Source organism: Sinohyriopsis cumingii, chromosome 18 (assembly GCF_028554795.1).
Source record: "Sinohyriopsis cumingii isolate HCF-2022 chromosome 18, ASM2855479v2, whole genome shotgun sequence".
Classification (NCBI taxonomy): domain Eukaryota; kingdom Metazoa; phylum Mollusca; class Bivalvia; order Unionida; family Unionidae; genus Sinohyriopsis; species Sinohyriopsis cumingii.
Window position 1 is genome coordinate 7,785,380 of NC_142978.1, and position 21,376 is coordinate 7,806,755.

The following is a 21,376-nucleotide window of genomic DNA, read 5'->3' on the forward strand; positions in this document are numbered from 1 at the left end:
TCACTGACATCTCACCTCTGTCCGCATGGGTTCTGGTCTGAGCTTGGTCAATGTGGGTATGTGAGAAAGCTTGTCAGTAGCTTCCTGTGGGTTAGTGGTTCTTCCATATTCTTCCAAATATACTGACTGCCATGTATAGCCTATCATTTGTTGATAAACGGCCATTGAATCCTCAAAAACAAAAATAAAATACCCACTATGGCCACCACAGCAGCTAATTTTGAAAATCTTGTTATTGTTGAAGAATATCAGAGATTATAGTATCAACACTCATCAATTAAAAGGAAGAAATGATCTTATCTTGACTTCTTGGAAATTCATTTTGGCTAGTAGAGCATCAGTTCCTTTGAAAGACTTATTTTACTTGAAAATTTCACTTCCATGCCTGACTGCACATTGTATTTTCAGTACTGTATTTTGTTTTTATCTGTCTGAGAGAAATTGCAGGAGGTATTTTCAGTACTGTATTTTGTTTTTATCTGCCTGAGAGAAATTGCAGGAGGTATTTTCAGTACTGTATTTTCTTTTTATCTGCCGGAGAGAAATTGCAGGAGGTATTTTCAGTACTGTATTTTGTTTTTATCTGCCGGAGAGAAATTGCAGGAGGTATTTTCAGTACTGTATTTTGTTTTTATCAGCCGGAGAGAAATTGCAGGAGGTATTTTCAGTACTGTATTTTGTTTTTATCTGCCGGAGAGAAATTGCAGGAGGTATGAGAATAGCGATGTACATCTCTTTGTTCATCCATAGGCAAGATTGTTTTCACCAGACACCGTCAGTTTGCTGATGTCTTTTCTTTTCTTCTTTGACATCATATGTCCTTACCCACATGTAGAAGCTGTTGTTTCTAGGGCTGCTTGGTCTTTTGTTAGGGTCACAGGAACTGAAAATGTGATTTCTTATTTCCTCTTAAATCAAGCTTCCTTGGCCTAACTTAACTGATAGACTTCACTTTGTCAACTCTATATTGAATTTGAGACCAAGAGGTGAAAGGTCAAATTTACTAGGGCCTGCTTTGTATTAGTAGAGTTTCCTGGATTGTATTTTCATTGAGCTTCTTGTGTAGTATTACTTGGGCAGAGACACCTTCCTATTGAATCTTTATATCAGAGGTCAAAGGTCTAGGTCAAAAGAGCTAAAATTATCATTCTGGGTTCCACATGACAAATCTACTTTTCTCAAAAATCTGCTTTACTCAAATTTCAATGCATGTTTTGTCTAATTCCTTACATTTGAGGAGGAGTGCATCCCTTTTGAGTTAGTGATGAATAATCAGTGCTCAAGGTCACTGAACATATAATTACAAACTTGTGTTAATTTTACCTTTGTAATAGCTGTGGTCAGTTCTGGTGCCCATCCATCCATCCATCCATGGGACCATGCTGTTTGCATCTACTTTTCCATGCCTGCAAACTTCATAAATAAAATGTGCAAATGTGTCAGTTTACAAAGAGAATTTATTAGTAGAGATATATCTTAAGACAACAACTTTGGTTTACAAATGTTTTAGAACATTTTGCCCATGTGTTGATGTAATAGGTAATTAGGATTTCTCGTCTGTCTTTCTTCCATGATGCATGTCATGTCCCATGTGGTTTAGTAACTGAAGTGATGGGTGCACAATCAGAAGGTTCCAGATTTGAATCCTGCCCAGACTACACTGTCAGTAGCCCAATTGTTTCTGAGGGCTAGCTACTTTATTCCCACTGCCTCAGCATTCAGTAATCTTTCTGGTGCTTATATACTGTCAAATGCCAATCAGACAATCAGTCCCTGATGCATTTATTGTAGTGCAGAAACGCATGCAGCTATTATCAGGTTCTTTTAGCATCAGAAGCCACTAAACTTTCATGAAGATAATTAAATTGTTTAATTTGTTGGCCAATCAATCAAGTGACTGACTTGATGATGAAGCAATGAAGCAGTAATGCAGCAATTGCCATTTATTATTCACCTCCTGATGATTAACTCCTGCATCCTGTCAATTACAGGGTGATTTAGAATCCTTTTAAGTCAGTTATCTCTGTGCAGTGTTGAACATACACTATGCACTGTAACTTGCACTACTTGATTAATTTTTATGGCAGTTCATTTTTGACAGCCATAGAAACTTTTTAAGCCTTTGTATTGATCCTACCAACCGAACATGACAGTCAAAGGTCCAGGCTGAGCAATATTGGTGAGCTGAAGAGTTCAAGTGGTCTGCAACACCAGTGTGCTTAGAATGAATTGAGAAAATGGATAGAATTAGCAACAAAAGTGGGATGCAAGACCAACTGCAAACCTCTTCCTCCTCTCCTGCACTAAATCCGTGTCTTTTTATGACTGAATCTTTGATAAACAGAATGAATCCCCTGTTGTCGGAGTTCATCGTACACAATGTTGATGGTGCAAAATAAAGACCATTGTCTATGTCTTGTCATACACTTCTATAAACCCAAAGAGCAAAGTTGAAGAAATTGTTTTAACATTGTATTGTATTCAGTTTGTATCCTAAAACCAGTACCCTTCCACTTTTTCCACCAAATTCTTTAGTATTCAGACCACATTGTCAAATCTTATTATTTCTTATTGTTAGAACAATCATGTTACTTAGTTGTTGTATCATATCTACTTAACTTTTGGTCAGATTTAATATGCCATTACATTTCTACTTAATATTTGGGATGATTTAATGGCTTTTTAAATATACCATTACATTTCTACTTAATATTTGGGATGATTTAATGCCTGTTTAAATATGCCATTACATTTCTACTTAACTTTTGTTCTGATTCAGTGGTTGTTTAAATATTCCATTACATTTCTACTTTTGGTCTGATTCAATGGTTGTTTAAATATGCCATTACATTTCTACTTAGCATTTGGTCTGATTCTAAATTAGTAGCTGTTGAAATATGCCATTCTTTTTTAACTTTTAGTTTAATACTAGCAAAGATTAATGAATTCATGTAATATTTCTAAATTTTAGTGTAAACGATAGTAAAGATTAATGAATTCATGTAATATTTCTAAATTTTAGTGTAAACGATAGCAAAGATTAATGAATTCATGTAATATTTCATCTACATTTTAGTCTGAATAATATTAAAAATAAATAAATTGATATAATATTTCATTGTGTAAAGGAGGAACAAATGACACAGATATCAATCAGGACTGATGTCTTGCTATAGTAAATCAAATATTGAGTTTGTTCCTAATATAAAACTTGATAAGCTGGCATCAGCTTTGTGAAGTAAGAATTAGATCATGTTAATACTTTGATATGATAATGACCATTTCCTTCATTTGACTGTTATTTTATCTTATTGGTACTAATGATGTAATGTTGTATGTTATTTTATCTTGTTAGTAAGAAGTATGCAATGTTTATATGTTATTTTACCATAAAAGTAATAAGATCACAAAATGTCAGTTGTAAAGGGAGTTTTGTAAATATTCTAAATGCATTTTGCCCCCTCTCTTCACACACATCCTCATATTGTGTAATTTTGTATGACTCCTAAATGGATTTTTCCCTCTCTCTGCTCACATATTCCGTATGATAGTGTATAATTTTGTAAGCTTCTCCAGGCTTGTTTGTACAAGTAAATTTTGTTAGCTCCTTTTTGGCCTGTGTCTGTTTTTCCATTCACCCTAACCTATTCCTTGCCCAGAAGTTTGAACCTGGTGTGGACCATGATTTTGTTGTATTTTAATTGGATCTTTTTTGGTCAAAAGTAGTAGATTTATTAGCAGTGAAAGGATTATTAGTGGACTAAGGTTGATTAAAATTAGTCAGTGTGTAATACATTTTGTATAATGCATGAGAAATTACATCAGCACTAGGATTTGTTAGTTGGTTATCCTGATGATGTGAAAGCCAAGCTTATCGGAAATGACACATTTAAATGCATTCATTGTTACTGAAGTGGAATGATGTGGAAATATTGTTCGGCGACCATTAATGTCAGAAAGCTCCTTAAACCTGTGCATTTTATGGATCAATAAACATTTGTGGATTTCTTTGTGTCTTTATAGCTTCTATTCTTAAATATACTCAGTGATATATGTTTTTGTCCCTCTAGGGTGCAGGAGTGGGGTGGAAGTTGGGGGTGGGGAAGATGGTTACTGTCTGGTCGTTAACTATATGTGTATGGTTAAAGAGCTCAGACCTTGCAGTAAGAGTAATTGGCAGACAAGGTCTGTCCTGTTGGTGATTTTGAATATATTTTTTGTGATGATCATAGAACTTGCTTGGATAACTGCTGAGTATCAAGCTAATTCATGGAAAACTGCTCTGACCTCTGCATAGTTTTTAGATTTCACAACAATGGCCAAAAAAGATATGTGTGTTTCCAGTGAGCCAGCCGTCCCTGTATTTTGTTGCCGACCCTGGCACTTTTTTCCCACCAGGGTAAAATAAAGTATTATTCACAAAATTGATTTGTGCATCTAATTCAGCTGGTTTTGCCCAGTACTTGGTACACTAATCATTATAATATTGACCCTTATTTTAAAACTATCGCAGTAGGAGACATATTTTTTGTGCCTAAATGGGATATTTGCAGAGTATATTCCAGCCCTTTGTAAATTTGTTGACTTTGTTGAACTTTTTCAGCACATCATGTCTTTAATATTCGGCAGTTCATTGAATTGGAATGATGGACTGTAATTATATTTCTTTGTATATATGTTCCGTTAGTATTCATTCTGATATACGTCATTATATGTTTGCATTCTTTTTATGTTTGATTTTACGAATTGCATCATTACCACCAACAGCATCAGCTTGTATTTCTTAGTGAATATGTTAAGTGTCATATTAGCATACTGCATTATCGTGTCTTTAGACTCCGTGTGAGTGATTTGTGTGCATGTTTTCAATATTACACACGTTGACAATCCTAATTAGGGTCTTTCCAAATCCACAGTTCCTTTTTGCATTTGTCAGATTTCATTTGATGACATACTGCCAAGTATTGTACTGGTAAAATATTTAACATCCTGCAAGTTTTAATGTAGCACTTTGGAAGCTGTCAGCAGGATGCAAATTCCAATAAAAAATAATGTCCCATTATGATAAGAACTTAGAGATAATGATCAGGATCCTTTATATTTTGCATTCTATTAATACATACCTGCCAGCTTTCCAGACAGAATTGGGCTTTTTTTTTGACGCCCAGAATTTTTAGGTGGTCCCACATGGGGTCAGCACATGTGAGCCCCCAAAATGTATATTGCACAATGGAGAATAAATTATATCATTGTATAAGCCTTTCAAAAAAATCAGGAATTTTAAATCTGAATAAAAGAAAATAAAATATATTTTTCTGTTGAAGCATTTAATACACATCAAAACAAAACACACACTCAACACAACCATACAGATAATAAATTAAAAAACTAGACAAATGTTTTATCTTTAAAATCCTGTAATATACTATTAAATTGTAGTTGATGACATTGTCACTCTCAGTAGTTCATTGTAAGGTTTATAGTTGATGCAAGTGGCATTGCAGTTGCTCTTTTCAGTTGTTATAGACACGTAGAATTTTTCCGAGCATTGGGAATGCTCTTTTTGCATCTGTCCTGATCCAAGGTGGTATTGCTTTGTCAGCTGATACATCACATCTGAATGATTAATACTGATATCATGTGTGCAATAAAATGAAAAGTATAAAATGTTTCCCTTTGCTGTAAAGCTTCACAAAGTCAGACTCCAGCAACAAGGTATTCTGAATTAGTTTTGCTGGGCTGTGCTCACTTCACAGATAGCTCATTCTTCCTTGAGTTTCAACATTTGCTGTAAAAAATAAATCACACTTCCAAACTGCTAGATTTACTAACTACCAAAATAGTCATGTTGTCCATGTTATAAATAGAGTAAAATCTGACTTCATAGAAACCCTGCCGCTCATCATAAACAAAACAGTAGTTTTATTAAAGATGGCTATATCAGTTTCATTAATGGTAAGGGCATGTAATAATTTCTGTTTCTTCATCATGCATCCTCGACTTGTATTGAATTGGGTTGTTCCACTTTGTGTATTTTTCCTGTGCAAATCAGCTTAATGGGCTCTTCCAGAACAGGGGCCTTGAGTGGCTGAGTGGTCTAAAGCGCTGTCTGTTACAGATCACTGCCATCTCACCTCTGTTTGTGTCAGTTTGAGTCTAGGATTTGGCTAACGTGGGTATGTGAGAAAGTTTGCCTGTAGCTTCTCGTGGGTCGGTGGTTCTTCCCGGGTTATTCCTCAACCATTAATACTGGCCACCATGCATAGCCTATCGTGTGCTGAAACATGGCGTTAAACCCCACAACGACAACATCTTCCAGAACAGTATTCAAAGGAATACTGAATGCATGATCACCTGAGCTATGGTCAGTTGGTTAAATAATTTGTGGAGTGGTTCTGCTTTTATAATATCCCCTGTTAGAATTAACTATTTAAAATGCGCAGGAGTGATAGTATTAACTCATTAACCCTGCATGCCACATTTATGTGTCATGAAGTTGTACCCTACTTCCAGGCTCTGTGCTGTAAACATCATTTATGATACACTGAATTGGGTGGCAATACAGAAAAGTAGATGTGTGTGTATGTGATTTGGATTTTTAATGGAACTTTCACAATTTTTCAGTCAAATCGCTACGATGTCTGCAGTGTAACAGTTTATAGTGATGTCTAGCACTGGGGCATCATGCCACAGACATGTAGCAAGATGTCCCACTCAGTCATGTTATCCTGACACCAGGCCGACCAATCCTAACACTAACCTCTTAATGCTGAGCACCAAGCGAGGCAGCTGTTAGTACCATTTTTGTAAGTCTTTGGTATGACTAGACCGGGGATCGAACCCACGACCTCCTGCATCTGAGGCGGATGCACTAACCACTAAGCCACTAGAGCGGTCAGAAAAGTAAATGGATGTAGTTCTACAATGATGCAAAATAATGTAAGCTTTTTAATTGCATTACAAAATACAGCACTCATAAGGAAGAAATAGTGTTATCTTCAATTCCTAGAAATTCTGCTCTTCAGTTTTAAAGCCATTTGGATAAAAAAATTAAAATTAATGGCACAACAACACAATTGTATAACTCTGAGGCAGTTGGCATAAAGTGCATTGCCCATGGCAGCTGACCCATGCACATCTGATGATAGGAATTGAATCCACACCATTTTTTTGTCATGGACTCTCTCAGAAACATCATACAAGTTCTTTGAGGTACAGGGATGGCATTTCATGTATCAAAGGCATAGTTTTATCTTCAGGGTCAATGTTTCTGATACATGTATTTTTTTTCTCTCACCCCATACCTGTAGCTTTACACTAATCCTTTGAAGACAGGGCCACAAAACTTGCTTGCATTGTCTGCCTTTTGAGCTGATAGCCTTTGTCTTTAAAGCCACAGTCTTTTCTGTAATAAAAATAATGTGTGGTATCAAAATGGCAGATTTGTTATGTAGTTAAATCAGTAGAACAAATGACATAGGCACTGATCGGCTGGGGCATTATGTAAAGGCAGATTTGGATCTATGTTGTTTGTTGTTGTTGTTGTTGTTGTTGTTGTTATAGGGTTTAACGCCATTTTTCAGCACACGATAGGCTATACATGGCAGCCAGTATTAATGGTGGAGGAAGAACCCGGGAAACCCCAGGAAAGAACCACCGACCCACGAGAAGCTACTGGCAAGATTTCTCACATACCCACATTGGCTGAATCCAAGACTCAGGCAGACAGAGGTGAGATGGCAATGATCCGTAACAGAGAGCACTTTAGACCACTCAGCCACTCAGGGCCCCCTATGTTGTTTGTAGTTGGACCTGTCTGATAATTGCGAGTATATACATTATATCATTGGTTTAAAAAAAAAACAACTAAACTATAAGCAGGTAAGGCATATATTGCTTTAAATGCCGAATATAAGTACATACTTGATCTTATTTCATTATCTAGTAATAAAGTGTGTAAATGATAACTGCGTAAGCTATTAATATTAATGAGTTTTCCATTTTTCATTCAGGATCATGGTGAGTCATTATATCGTCTCATATGATTTTCATGCATATTGAAGGGGGTAATTAATTTGTTTCAGCATGGATTAATGCAACAATGTTGTTCTGTAGAGAACGGTGAGAAACCTATGTCAGGGTAGATACTTTCACATTATAGCAGAGATCATCTCATCTGTAGCATCAGGATGTGGTGTCAGTTGTACATTGCATTAATTTCCTGATTTTGTAATTTTGTAGCGCTGACCTTTTTTCTATGGGTTCCATAGGTTGGATGCAACAGGTACACATTTTAAAGTAATTGTGTGTGTGCATGCACAGGGGGCAGCAAAAATGTAATTAGGCAGATTTATGTGAATTGCCTGGCTACCAGCTCTTATGGAATGCCATTTTGTCTGTCAATGTTATGCCATACACCCTGCAAATCAATTCAAGTCCGCATATTGCTATTGCAAAGAATTTTTAAATTTCCAGGACAACATTATCACAACTATGGAACAAAATTTTATGTGGAACAAAATTTGATGTGGATAAATACCAGGCTACACATGTATAAAATTCACTCAAGGAGTAAATTTCATAAGTTGATAAATATTTGTTTCTTTGTATCTTTCAGTTTGGATAGAGATTATCAAAGAGTGACAAAGCTTGTGGATGAACTTGAGAAATTACTGTCAGTCCCACCAAACTCTTTCTCCAATATAACGTAAGTATTCTTTGATTTGTAAATTTCAAGCACTGCATTTTGTTAGCATGCATGGCCGTCATTGTTCTGCTTAATACAAATTATTTATGAAAATTAATAATTTTCCAGTTTAAATTTATTACGTGACCACATGCTGTTGGAATATTGGTATCTGACACATAGTACATGAAAATATGAAATCACTGAAATGTTTCAGAGCAACATGGTTGCCCTTCCTAACATTATGCAAATAATTAAATATTTTAGTAAAAACAATGACCATGTCTCAGTTAAATTTTGTTCAGTCTGGGTTTCATGTAAAGTTAGCCTCATTTAAAATTTGGTTTTAATGCAAATGAAGGACAGAGTGCATTAAATGCTGACAGATCTGAGTCACATCAATCTAGTTTGTCAGGAGTGTTACAACTTTGTGGTCTTAAATGAAGCAACAGAAATGACTGAAAGCCAACAAATTTTGTAAAATTCAAAAAAGAAAATTTCCTTTAAATACAAAGTGAAATTTTTAAAAAGAAATTACTATATTGTGAACAAAATACCAGATAGTCATAAAAGTTCTGTGACAAGTCCAAAAGTATCAAATTCAGCTGAATTCCAGTGGTGTTACTAATAAATTCTGATAGTGAATGTGTTGATATGCATGTAGTCTCGAATATGCTGATGTGCCAGTGGCCTGGAATGTGGTGATGTGCTGACGGTCTTTTGATGTATCACAACAATATAATCCATATATCCCTGACTGAATTCACTACAATTCCAAATTAGTGTTTTATTCCAAGAATATTACTGAGCACTTTGTAATTCTGGTGAATAATAATTTGAATAAATAAATCACTACAATGAAAAACTGAACAACTGATTCCACTTTGGTTATTGAGGCAAGAATGTGTGAATTTTTAAAGTAAACAACATTGATGTAAAAAGCTAAGAGACAAATAATAGACACAGGATGTAGGTCAGTCTCATCTCTAAAACATTCAAAGTCATCAACAAGCTTAGGAATTTCTAAGTGAAAAACGAATATCCTACATTCAGATAGAAGTAAACACGTGTATTTATAATCAGAGAGTAATTTTAGCGATGTATTACATTGTTTACAAAATAATATCACAATTCAGCTAGACCATTGACTAGGTGTTGGACAAAGGTCATTACAAAATACAGATATACATATTTAAAAAAGCCAACAAATAATACACATTAAATATACATAACATACATGCACTTTTTGATTTTACAAACAACCTGTAATCAAAAAGATAATACCAAGCAGGCCTGCCTTTAAGTGAGTGTAACTATTACAATTTTGCACTTTTTTTCACACAAGAGAACATATTGCATTAACAATGATTGCAAAGAAACTGGATTAAAAAATGGAAGTAAAACATGAAGTTCACTTTATTAAGTGTTGATACCAGAAGCATTAGTGGCATTTGCATTGATTGCAATTCCATAGGATATTGTCATTTACAGTGTGCTAGAGAATATAGTCATTTACAGTGTGCTGGAGAATATTGTTATTTACAGTGTGCTGGAGAATATTGTTATTTACAGTGTGCTGTAGAATATTGTCATTTACAGTGTGCTGGAGAATATTGTTATTTACAGTGTGATGTAGAATATTGTTATTTACAGTGTGCTGTAGAATATTGTTATTTATAGTGTGCTGTAGAATATTGTCATTTACAGTGTGCTGTAGAATATTGTCATTTACAGTGTGCTGTAGAATATTGTCATTTACAATGTGCTGTAGAATATTGTTATTTACAGTGTGCTGTAGAATATTGTCATTTACATTGTGCTGGAGAATATTGTTATTTACAGTGTGATGTAGAATATTGTTATTTACAATGTGCTGTAGAATATTGTCATGTACAGTGTGCTGGAGAATATTGTTATTTACAGTGTGCAGTAGAATATTGTCATTTACAGTGTGCTGGAGAATATTGTTATTTACAGTGTGATGTAGAATATTGTTATTTACAGTGTGCTGTAGAATATTGTTATTTACAGTGTGCTGTAGAATATTGTCATTTACAGTGTGCTGTAGAATATTGTCATTTACAGTGTGCTGGAGAATATTGTCATTTACAGTGTGCTGTAGAATATTGTCATTTACAGTGTGCTGGAGAATATTGTCATTTACAGTGTGCTGTAGAATATTGTCATTTACAGTGTGCTGGAGAATATTGTCATTTACAGTGTGCTGTAGAATATTGTCATTTACAGTGTGCTGGAGAATATTTTCATTTACAGTGTGCTGTAGAATATTGTTATTTACAATGTGCTGTAGAATATTGTTATTTACAGTGTGCTGTAGAATATTGTCATTTACAGTGTGCTGTAGAATATTGTCATTTACAGTGTGCTGGAGAATATTGTCATTTACAGTGTGCTGTAGAATATTGTCATTTACAGTGTGCTGGAGAATATTGTCATTTACAGTGTGCTGTAGAATATTATCATTTACAGTGTGCTGGAGAATATTGTCATTTACAGTGTGCTGTAGAATATTGTCATTTACAGTGTGCTGGAGAATATTGTCATTTACAGTGTGCTGTAGAATATTGTTATTTACAATGTGCTGTACAATATTATTATTTACAATGTGCTGTAGAATATTGTCATTTACAGTGTGCTGAGAATGTAGTTTGGAAAGAAAATTTAACCAATTATATGACTTCTTATTAAAAGTTCAGAATTTTGTATTGTTAATTAAAATTTACAGGTAATAACCACCATTTTAGACATTAAACAAGCAATATATCATGGTTTCATTTACCAGTTTTGATCCTGATTTTCTTCATGTTCAACAAATAGGCCATATTTTGGGGGGTAGGCTCTGCTAAAAAAAAATAAGGGATCCATGCCTGACCCTGTGTTACATGTGGGATTGCAAGCTTTCCAGGCCCAGATTGTTAAGTTGTTGTTGTTGTTGTAGGGTTTAATGCCATTTTTCTGCACAAGATAGGCTATACATGGCGGCCAGAATCAATGGTGGAGGAAGAACCAGGTAAAACCCTGGAAAGAACCACCAACCCACAAGAAGCTACAGGCAAGCTTTCTCACATAACCACATTGGCTGAATCAGAGACCTGATCCCACACACAGAGGTGATCCGTAATGGTGAACATTTTAGACCAGTTGGCCACTCTGGGCCCAGCAGCTTGTTGAGGGGTTTGTGTATGCAGTTTTGAGTACTGGGCCCAACAGGTTGTTGAGGAGTTTGTTTATGCAGTTTGAGTACTGGGCCCAACAGGTTGTTGAGTGGTTTTTGTATGCAGTTTTGAGTACTGGGCCCAACAGGTTGTTGAGGGGTTTGTGTATGCAGTTCTGAGTACTGGGCCCAACAGGTTGTTGAGGGGTTTGTGTATGCAGTTTGAGTACTGGGCCCAACAAGTTGTTGAGGGGTTTGTGCATGCAGTTTTGAGTACTGGGCCCAACAGGTTGTTGAGGGGTTTGTGTATACAGTTTTGAGTACTGGGCCCAACAGGTTGTTGAGGGGTTTGTGTATACAGTTTTGAGTACTGGGCCCAACAGGTTGTTGAGGGTTTTGTGTATGCAGTTTTGAGTACTGGGCCCAACAGGTTGTTGAGGGGTTTGTGTATACAGTTTTGAGTACTGGGCCCAACAGGTTGTTGAGGGTTTTGTGTATGTAGTTTAAGTATAATGGACCTTAGTTGATTCAGTAATAGCACATACGGTCATGAAATGATGAGAGTGCTGGATCTTAAGGGGGCTAGAAAGAGGAAGATGTCATCTCTATATGACTTTTTAAAAAATGTTGCCACCAGAATAATTTAAAATAAAGTTTGTTCATTATAGTGGCTAAAATGGATTGGTGTGAGGATGTTTGGCAGGGTTGAATGAAAAGCAGTGGAATTCTCCATTGTCAGTCATAGATTGAATGTTTTCTTGTTCTAATTTCTTTTAAATGCCTTTTTGATTGCCCCATTAGCAAATGACTTTACAATTTATTAAGTGCAGAGAGCCTGTGTGGCTTAGTGGTTATAGTGGGCTGGGCTTGGGACCGGAAATTGATACTGCTTGGCTGCATGAGAGTGCTAAGCATGCAAAATTGACCATCAGTAATTTGTTAATTTGAAATAGTTATGCTTGAGAACTTGGCAATTAAACCAAAACTCTTGCAAAAAAACTATCTTCAATGCATGAATAATCAAAACAAAATGATACTAAATAATCTAAATTAAGTCTGGTCATGTTTTGCTCTGTGTAAGGTTGCCTTTTGTCTTGATTACCAAGTCATTCATCGATATATCAATGCATCAGTTTTTTTGCTGGAATGATATACATATTAATACGGGAGATGGAGAATCAGGACAAAACAATATTTAATGTATGCAAGTTATTTTAATCTTCAGCAGTCATTTTTATTAGAAAAACTAAAATGGCTGTTGAGAGTACTAGCTTGCTGTCTACAGATTAACTCATTAACCCCTGGAGATTTTTGTTGTTTTTGTCTGAAATGCGAGCAGGAAACACATTTTGGGGGCTATTTCTGAATACATCCTAATACATCGACTTCCAAGAGATTTTCCATTAGCCTAATGGCTAGTTGTGTTAGAAACATAATTTTCTATTGGCTATTTTGCTTGCGCATGAGAAGAAGGGTAAAAGTTGGCATTTTTGAAAAATTTGTTTTGCTTAACAGACCTATCATTTTCGTATCAAGACCACTCATTATTCCAAATGCCCACCTAATCCTACTTTTTGCAAAGATTCACCAGTCTGTGTGCAGTTCAGACCTGTCTGCCTTATATCTGAGGTCCTAAAGTCTAAAATCCGAACACAAAATCAGATTCCGACCACGGGTAAATTTTGGGTGAAAAAAAACGGGTTAAAAAATTAGGCTTTTCCCTCAGTATTTTGAAGTGCAACTAAAACATCCAGATTATTTGGTATCCTTGTAGAGCTACATCTGTCAACCTTTCTATAATACCACCCAATTTAGTATTTCCAGTATGCAGATTATTAGAAATATAGTTATTATATATTATCACGAAATTCTCATCAATAAAAAGATAACAAAAATACTTTCCAACAAACTACCTGTTGGTCATCAGTGAGTTTTATTCAGTGTTTTGGGTCATTTAATGGTGGCAACATTTAACTCACTTTAGCCTCCAGGCCCTTTGTTTTACAATGATGGCATGAATGCTTTGAAAACATCTTATTACCAATTTCAATTTACCAATCCCACGTCTCACTTAAACTTTGAAGAAACTAGAAAAGTTATCTTCAAAACAGAAGAAATAATTATGTGTCTTTGTACAAAGAAAATCTAATCTAGAACCAGTCTAGGCATGGTAATGACGATGAATACCAACAAAATCTATCACAATGTACTTCCTGCAGATTCAAAGGACTACTGCAGTCACATGTACTTGTATTTGTTAGTAAAGACGGAAAATTATTGACAACACCCAGTCCTATTCGATATTTTTAACAATTTACACAAGGTGATAAACTTAAGGAGTGTCAAATTTGCCCCCTCACTCATTCTGTACTAATTTTATTTATTCCATCTGCACCTATTTCACTGGTTTAATACATCTTCCATAAAAACAGAAATTCCAAATTTGTTCCCCATGTACAAATTAAGGAGAGATGCTGCCAGGATTTTGTCTTAAAGGGGATCTCTCCTTCTGTCACCGAAATAAGGGGGGAGTAATAAAGAAAGAGGGGAGGAGGAAACAGCCATAGTTCAATATTTCCCTAATACTTTAATATCTCTCTTCCTGCTCCACATTATTAGAGCTGAAATCAAAAAAACTTTAAACTTTTGCACAAACCTCTTACTTATTTCTGAGCATACCCTGTTCCTGAGCATACCCTGTTCCTTATCTGTGTTGTGTGCTTCTTTCTGAAGGGGTTTCTACACAACTAGCTTTTCCAGCTTCAGTTATGCTGGGAAACTGATCTTTATGGCTGTTACGTACAATTTTCTAGCGATCACAAATATTGTCTTTTGGATGCATCTGGACCAAAATAGGATTTTTCACTAATATAAACTTGCTTCTTGAATCCGTAGTTTAGTGACTACTATGCCAGATTTCTTATCTGTTACATAATCCTGTATTAGGGTTTTTTGTCCATCAATGCCATAGTCTACTTTTGCAGAAAGAGATATTCAGATAAATATCTTTAATTCTTAATTTCATTTTTGTTATCCTTATTCATTCTGTTTATCTTAACCCTCATATGGATATATGGTTTTGTAGCATATGATCTACAGGGCTAAACTGATTGATGAAAAAAAAAATTAAAATCGCACTCTACTTTTAAATTATCTGTATTTTGTTAAGTTTTCTACACTTTGTTTTGAAATACCGCTAAAAGGGAGACTGACCATCATGCCATCTACTTTTGTCCATCCAACATGTACATCTGATTTTAACACCATTTTCAGGCTCAAAATCACTTACTGGTATCTCCATTAACACTTTCCCAGCTCCAGTAATCCAATAACTTCATAATTTAAAAATTTAATTTAATTATCATTATCATCAACCAGTATTTGCCTAATTAAATCATAATATGAAGATAAACCATGCAAAGATTCAGACATTTTGGGTTTTCTAGGTGCCCATATTTTAAACAGGCATTTGTAAAACTTCCTTGATGGAAGGTTCAAACTATGCCATAATGCTTATTCCAGGGCACAATGTGCCAATCAACCATTCTGCCATGCTTGAAGAACCCAGATGTGTAAACAGTTGTCTAACCGAAAAAACACATCTTGCAACAAGAATGTTTAAATAAAAATTGTATACTTCGCCTAGCACATTTATATGTATTTTATGCTGCTGGGTTAAGATAATTAGCAGGTGGGGGCAGATTAGAAACCATGTCAACTTTTGTTAACTCATTAACCCCTGGCACCGCATTTACATGGCAAGAGGTAGTAGCCTACTGCCAGGCTCTGTAGCGTCAAGGTCATGTACGATATACAACCAAATTGTTACCCAACATAAAAGGACACCACCTACCTTCCAGAGCTGGCAAGACCATACGTTCATATTTGTATCAATATGTATCATCTCACAGGCTGTGTATTGTGAATTGTATTGATACGTTGTACAGGTGTATTGTGTCACCCATGCATCTTTCGCACTGCTGAACTGCATCTGGCTAGAAATCCATTCATGCATGCTCAAGACAATTACTGGTCATAAGTATGTAACAGTTTTGTTTTTAATGGTTTGACTCTTCTGTTGACTCTGCTGTGACTTTTGACCTGAATTGGGATCTTGAACATGCCATTGGTAACTTGGAGACTTACAAAACTTATATCCTGGAACCACAGATTTAATAGAAACAGTTGAAGTTTCTCAGGATCAGTGTCATCTAGGACTCCGATTGCATGTGACAAAGCATTAAAGAGCAAGATATAAAAAACTGATTAAATTTTTAGAGGCCATTGCCAAGTTAAAGCAAGGAAAGCTAGTCATTTGCGTGCCTCTCAAAACTGCTGGTTGAGAGGAGGGTTTCTATGCAAAGACAGACAGATTAACTCTGAAACTGTCTATAGAATAATGCTTACCCAGCTGCAGGGTGGTTTGTATGAAGACTACAGAATAATGCTTAGCCAGCTACAGGGTGGTTTGTATGAAGACTACAGAATCATGCTTGCCCAGATACAGGGTTGTTTGTATGAAGACTACAGAATCATGCTTACCCAGCTACAGGATGGTTTGTATGAAGACTACATAATCATGCTTAAGCAGCTACAGGATGGTTTGTATGAAGACTAAAGAATCATGCTTAGCCAGATACAGGGTGGTTTGTATGAAGGCTACAGAATCATGCTTACCCAGCTACAGGGTGGTTTGTATGAAGACTACAGAATCATGCTTAGGCAGCTACAGGGTGGTTTGTATGAAGACTACAGAATCATGCTTACCCAGATACAGGGTGGTTTGTATGAAGACTACAGAATCATGCTTATCCAGATACAGGGTTGTTTGTATGAAGACTACAGAATCATGCTTAGGCAGCTACAGGGTGGTTTGTATGAAGACTGCAGAATCATGCTTACCCAGCTACAGGGTGGTTTGTATGATGACTGCAGAATTATGCTTACCCAGCTTACATTGTGCTCTAGACTAAATGAACTGGGACTACATTCATCATTACCTAAATGTAAACAGAAGTGAAAAAAGAAACGTTGTTTCAATGTTGGCTGGTGTAGAACAGGAAGAACAATTCCAGTTATCTCCCTTATGCCCTTTCCGGCTCAACAGTTTAAAAAATCGACTGTTAATCTAGATAATCTAATTCAAATCCCTATTATTTTGTCAACCTTTGTGTCAACTATCCAAGAGATACCTCTGCATATTGCATTATTCAATGCCCAATCAATAGGACCACCGGAAAAGCGCACAGAAATAGTTAATTTTATCAACGATCAGAATATTGATGTCTTTTTCCTGACAGAAACATGGCTAAAAACATCAGGTGACGAGCCCAAGTGTGCAGATCTAACACCCACTGGTTACTCCATCAAGTCGTTCCCCCGTAACTCTCGCGGAGGTGGAATTCCTGTCATCACAAAGAACTCCATGATCACACCACAACATTCAATTTCGACCACACATCGTTTGAACTAGTCCAAACCACACTCACACTGGAGCAAAGGTCAGTCCATTTTTTCTGCCTATACCACCCTCCTACCAGTAGAAAAAACAAACTGACTGAATCTCTCTTTTTGGAGCAGTTTCCAAATCTCCTGGAGTAAGGAAATTTGATAGGTGGCAACCTGTTTATTCTTGGAGATTTCAGCTTTCACTTTGACTGTCCCGGAAACACATCAAAACTCCTAGATTCCATTACTGTTTTCAACCTCAAACAGTCAGTTAACCAACCCACCCATAAACATGGTCACATTTTAGACTGGATTCTTCATAGACCTGATGATAACATTCTATGGTCCTCCCTGATATCCTATGAACTTGCATTAGATCACCTCTGCATTATATGCCATCTTGACGTATCAGTCCCTAACCCTCCACCTTTATCTGCTACTAAGAGAAACCTCTGTATGACAAATAGAACCAAACTAATGCATGACATCCAAGCAAACTTAACAACTTGCTTACCTTCTACAGCAGAACAACTGAACAACTCAATAACTGCCTGCATTCATTGCTCGACAAATATGCCCCAGCTACCAAGTGCAGAGTATCACTTCAAAAGTGTTCTCCATGGTATAGCAGTGTTACAGACCAGCTTCACACTGCTAAAAGAGACTGTCGTAAAGCTGATAGGTTTTGGCTTTCCACCAAACTCACCAGTCATAAGCAAATCTATGAAGCCGCTAAGAAGAATGTCACAAATATAGTTCATGCAGCGAAATCAGCCCACTACACTACTAAGATCATGGAAAGTTCCAGCTGCAAAGAGCTCTTTGAGATTACTAACAAGCTAATGTTGAGGAACAAATCTACACCACTTCCATCTACCTTCTCTCCAGTTGACCTTCCAGACATGTTTGCAAATTTCTTCATGACAAAGTACAAACCATTAGAGATAAGCTTGACACTACAATTTCAGTTGACTCGTCATCACCATACAGTTGGGATACAGAATTTGAGCGGCAACCATTAGCAGCATTTGAACCTGTCTCTATGGATTTCGTTTGTACAAGCCTGATGAAGAGTGCACCAAAAGTCATGTGAACTTGATCCAATTCCCACATCACTGCTGCTTGAGTGCTTAGATCCAGTATTGCCTTCACTAACTGATGTTATTAATACCTCTCTCTCATCTGGAGAATTCCCATCATTTTTCAAAACTGCCATTGTAAAGCCTCTGCTAAAGAAACCAACACTAGACCATAGCGATTTAAAGAACTACCACCCAGTTTCTAATCTTCCATTCATATAAAAAATCTTAGAAAAGGTTTTTCTATCCCAGCTTGTATCTCATCTGAATTCAAACAGTCTTTTTAGCAATGTACAGTCTGCATATCACCCTTGCCACAGTACTGAAACTACTCTTCTAAAAGTAGTTAATAACATTCTCTTTGGATAGTGGAAAGATTACAGTCCTCACCCTCCTTGATTTGTCTGCAGCATTTGACATAATAGACCATGATATATTACTTCACCGTCTCCATCATGTATTTGGCATTCATGATACAGCCTTACTGTGGTTCAAGTTCTACTTGGTCAACAGGACACAAATTGTGTCTGCAAATGGAATACACTCCAGTCCAGTTGATCTATGTTGTGGTGTTCCACAGGGGTCCGTTCTTGGACCTGTTCTCTTCATTCTATACACTCAGCCACTATCAAGTGTCATAGATCATCATCCAGTGTCTCACCAATTGTACGCTGATGACATGCAAATATACAAATCTAGCCACCCAACTGAAGTTGATGCTACCATCCGAGTTGTTGATAGGTGCATTTCTGATGTGAAATCATGGATGACATGTAACAAGCTGCAGATGAATGATGATAAAAACTGAGGCCATTCTGATCACAACACAAAAACTTTCTCATTCACATCCTTTACCTCAAACAATAAATATCAGCAACACCAACATTAAATTCACAAAATCAGTACGAAACCTAGGTGTTACTCTGGACAGTACTCTCACATTGCACCAACATGTCATGAACATATGCAAGGCTGCATATCTTGAGCTGAGACGCATCAGCTGCATTCGCAAATATCTTTCAGTTGATGCCACTAAAACACTTGTGTGTTCATTAGTACTTTCAAGACTGGACTATTCTAACTCAAGTCTGTCTGGTTCATCTCAATACCTACTCCAGAAACTTCAAAAAGTTAAAAAAACACAGCTGCTTGGATCATACTTAGAGTACCACAATCAGAGCACACCTCCCCACTGCTCTGTACCCTACACTGGCTATCCATTCAAAACAGAATCAAACACAAAATTTGTTCTCTGTGCTACATTTCATTGACGGACTCTAGTCCAACATACCTATCCGACCTCACCCATGTGTACACACCAGCAAGATACTTATGCTCCTCTTCTGACAATCATATACTCATTATTCCCACTATGAAAACAGTCATATGGACAGCGTTCTTTTGCATACCAGGGCCCAGCAACGTGGAATGAATTGCCCACTGAACTTAGATACAAAGACACAGTGATACCATTCAAGAGTACTCTCAAAACTCACTTATTTTAACTGCAAGAACAAACTTAAAGACATAATAATGTATCCTACTTTAAATATTCTCAGCGTGTTTTTTATGTTTTCTAATTTCATGGTGTTTGTTTTTATAATCATATCATTATATATGTTTTTTTATCTTATAGGTGTTGTCTAATGTTGTAAAGCGCTTAGAGCTTCTAAAGATTAGGTGCTATACAAAGCCCTCATTATTATTATTATTATTATGAAAACTACAAAATCATGCTTACCCAACTACAGGGTGGTTTGTATGAAAAATACAAAATCATGCTTACCTAACTACAGGGTGGTTTGTATGAAGACTACAAAATCATGCTTACCCAGCTACAGGGTGGTTTGTATGAAGACCAGAGATCATTCTGATTTGTATGAGTAGGTCCAAATAACCACAGTTTTAAAAAGTATATTAGAAGTAACTAAATTATCATAAATCTTTTGGAAAAAAGGATTAATGCACATCATTTAGGCAAGCATAATGGAGGAAATGAGAAAGCAACCAAAAAAGAGTTAAAGGGTGTGGATGTACCATTTTAAAGTTTTGCAGTCTATTTTCAAAGAGTTAATGTCAGTAATTTTGACTGAAATGGGGATCTAGTGTACCTGTTTTCTCAGTGTGGTCTATAGTCTGACAGACTTTCATGGGAAGTGAGACATGGCAGTCACTTTTCAAGTTTGTTGAAGTTTTGGACAAAGTTTGACATTTAAATGTATAATGTATACTTACTAAAACCCTTTGATTGAGTTTGTTTATACTTGACACTGATAATTCTGTAGCTAAGTCAAGTCATTCTACAACATGTTTACTTGTTCCTTTTACCTTGGGACCACAATCATCAATAAGCTGCATTAAGATTTTGGGTCAGTTTTTTTTGTTGTTGCTTGTATTTCCTCAATCCGTGACGGATTTTCTTCATGCTTAGATTAATCATCATCAAACTAAGTCATTTGCTTGTATTTCCTCAATCCGTGACGGATTTTCTTCATGCTTTGATTAATCATCATCAAGCTAAGTCATTTGCTTGTATTTCCTCAATCCCTGATGGATTTTCTTCATGCTTAGATTAATTATCATCAAGGTAAGTCATCAAGCTAAGTCATTTGCTTGTATTTCCTCTATCACTGATGGATTTTCTTCATGCTTAGATTAATCATCATCAAGCTAAGTCATTTGCTTGTATTTCCTCAATCCCTGATGGATTTTCTTCATGCTTAGATTAATTATCATCAAGGTAAGTCATCAAGCTAAGTCATTTGCTTGTATTTCCTCAATCCGTGATGGATTTTCTTTATGCATTGATTAATCATCATCAGGCTAAGTCATTTGCTTGTATTTCCTCAATCATTTATGGATTTTCTACATGCTTAGATTAATCTTCATCAAGCATTCATATTGCTTATATTTCTTCAATCCCTGATGGATTTTCTTCATGCTTAGATTAATCATGAAACTGAGTCATTTGCTTGTATTTCCTCAATC

The 21,376-nt window shown here is 36.1% G+C and overlaps 1 protein-coding gene across 1 annotated transcript in view; it reads left to right on the forward strand.

Moving 5' to 3' along the window:
- The window catches only part of LOC149776034 (receptor-type tyrosine-protein phosphatase N2-like), a 520,769-nt gene that overhangs the window by 214,787 nt on the left and 284,606 nt on the right, over positions 1–21,376 (forward strand). The window contains exon 8 of the mRNA XM_089941917.1: positions 8,618–8,707. Within this exon, the coding sequence (XP_089798043.1) occupies positions 8,618–8,707 (90 nt within the window). The remainder of the gene's footprint in view (positions 1–8,617; positions 8,708–21,376) is intronic.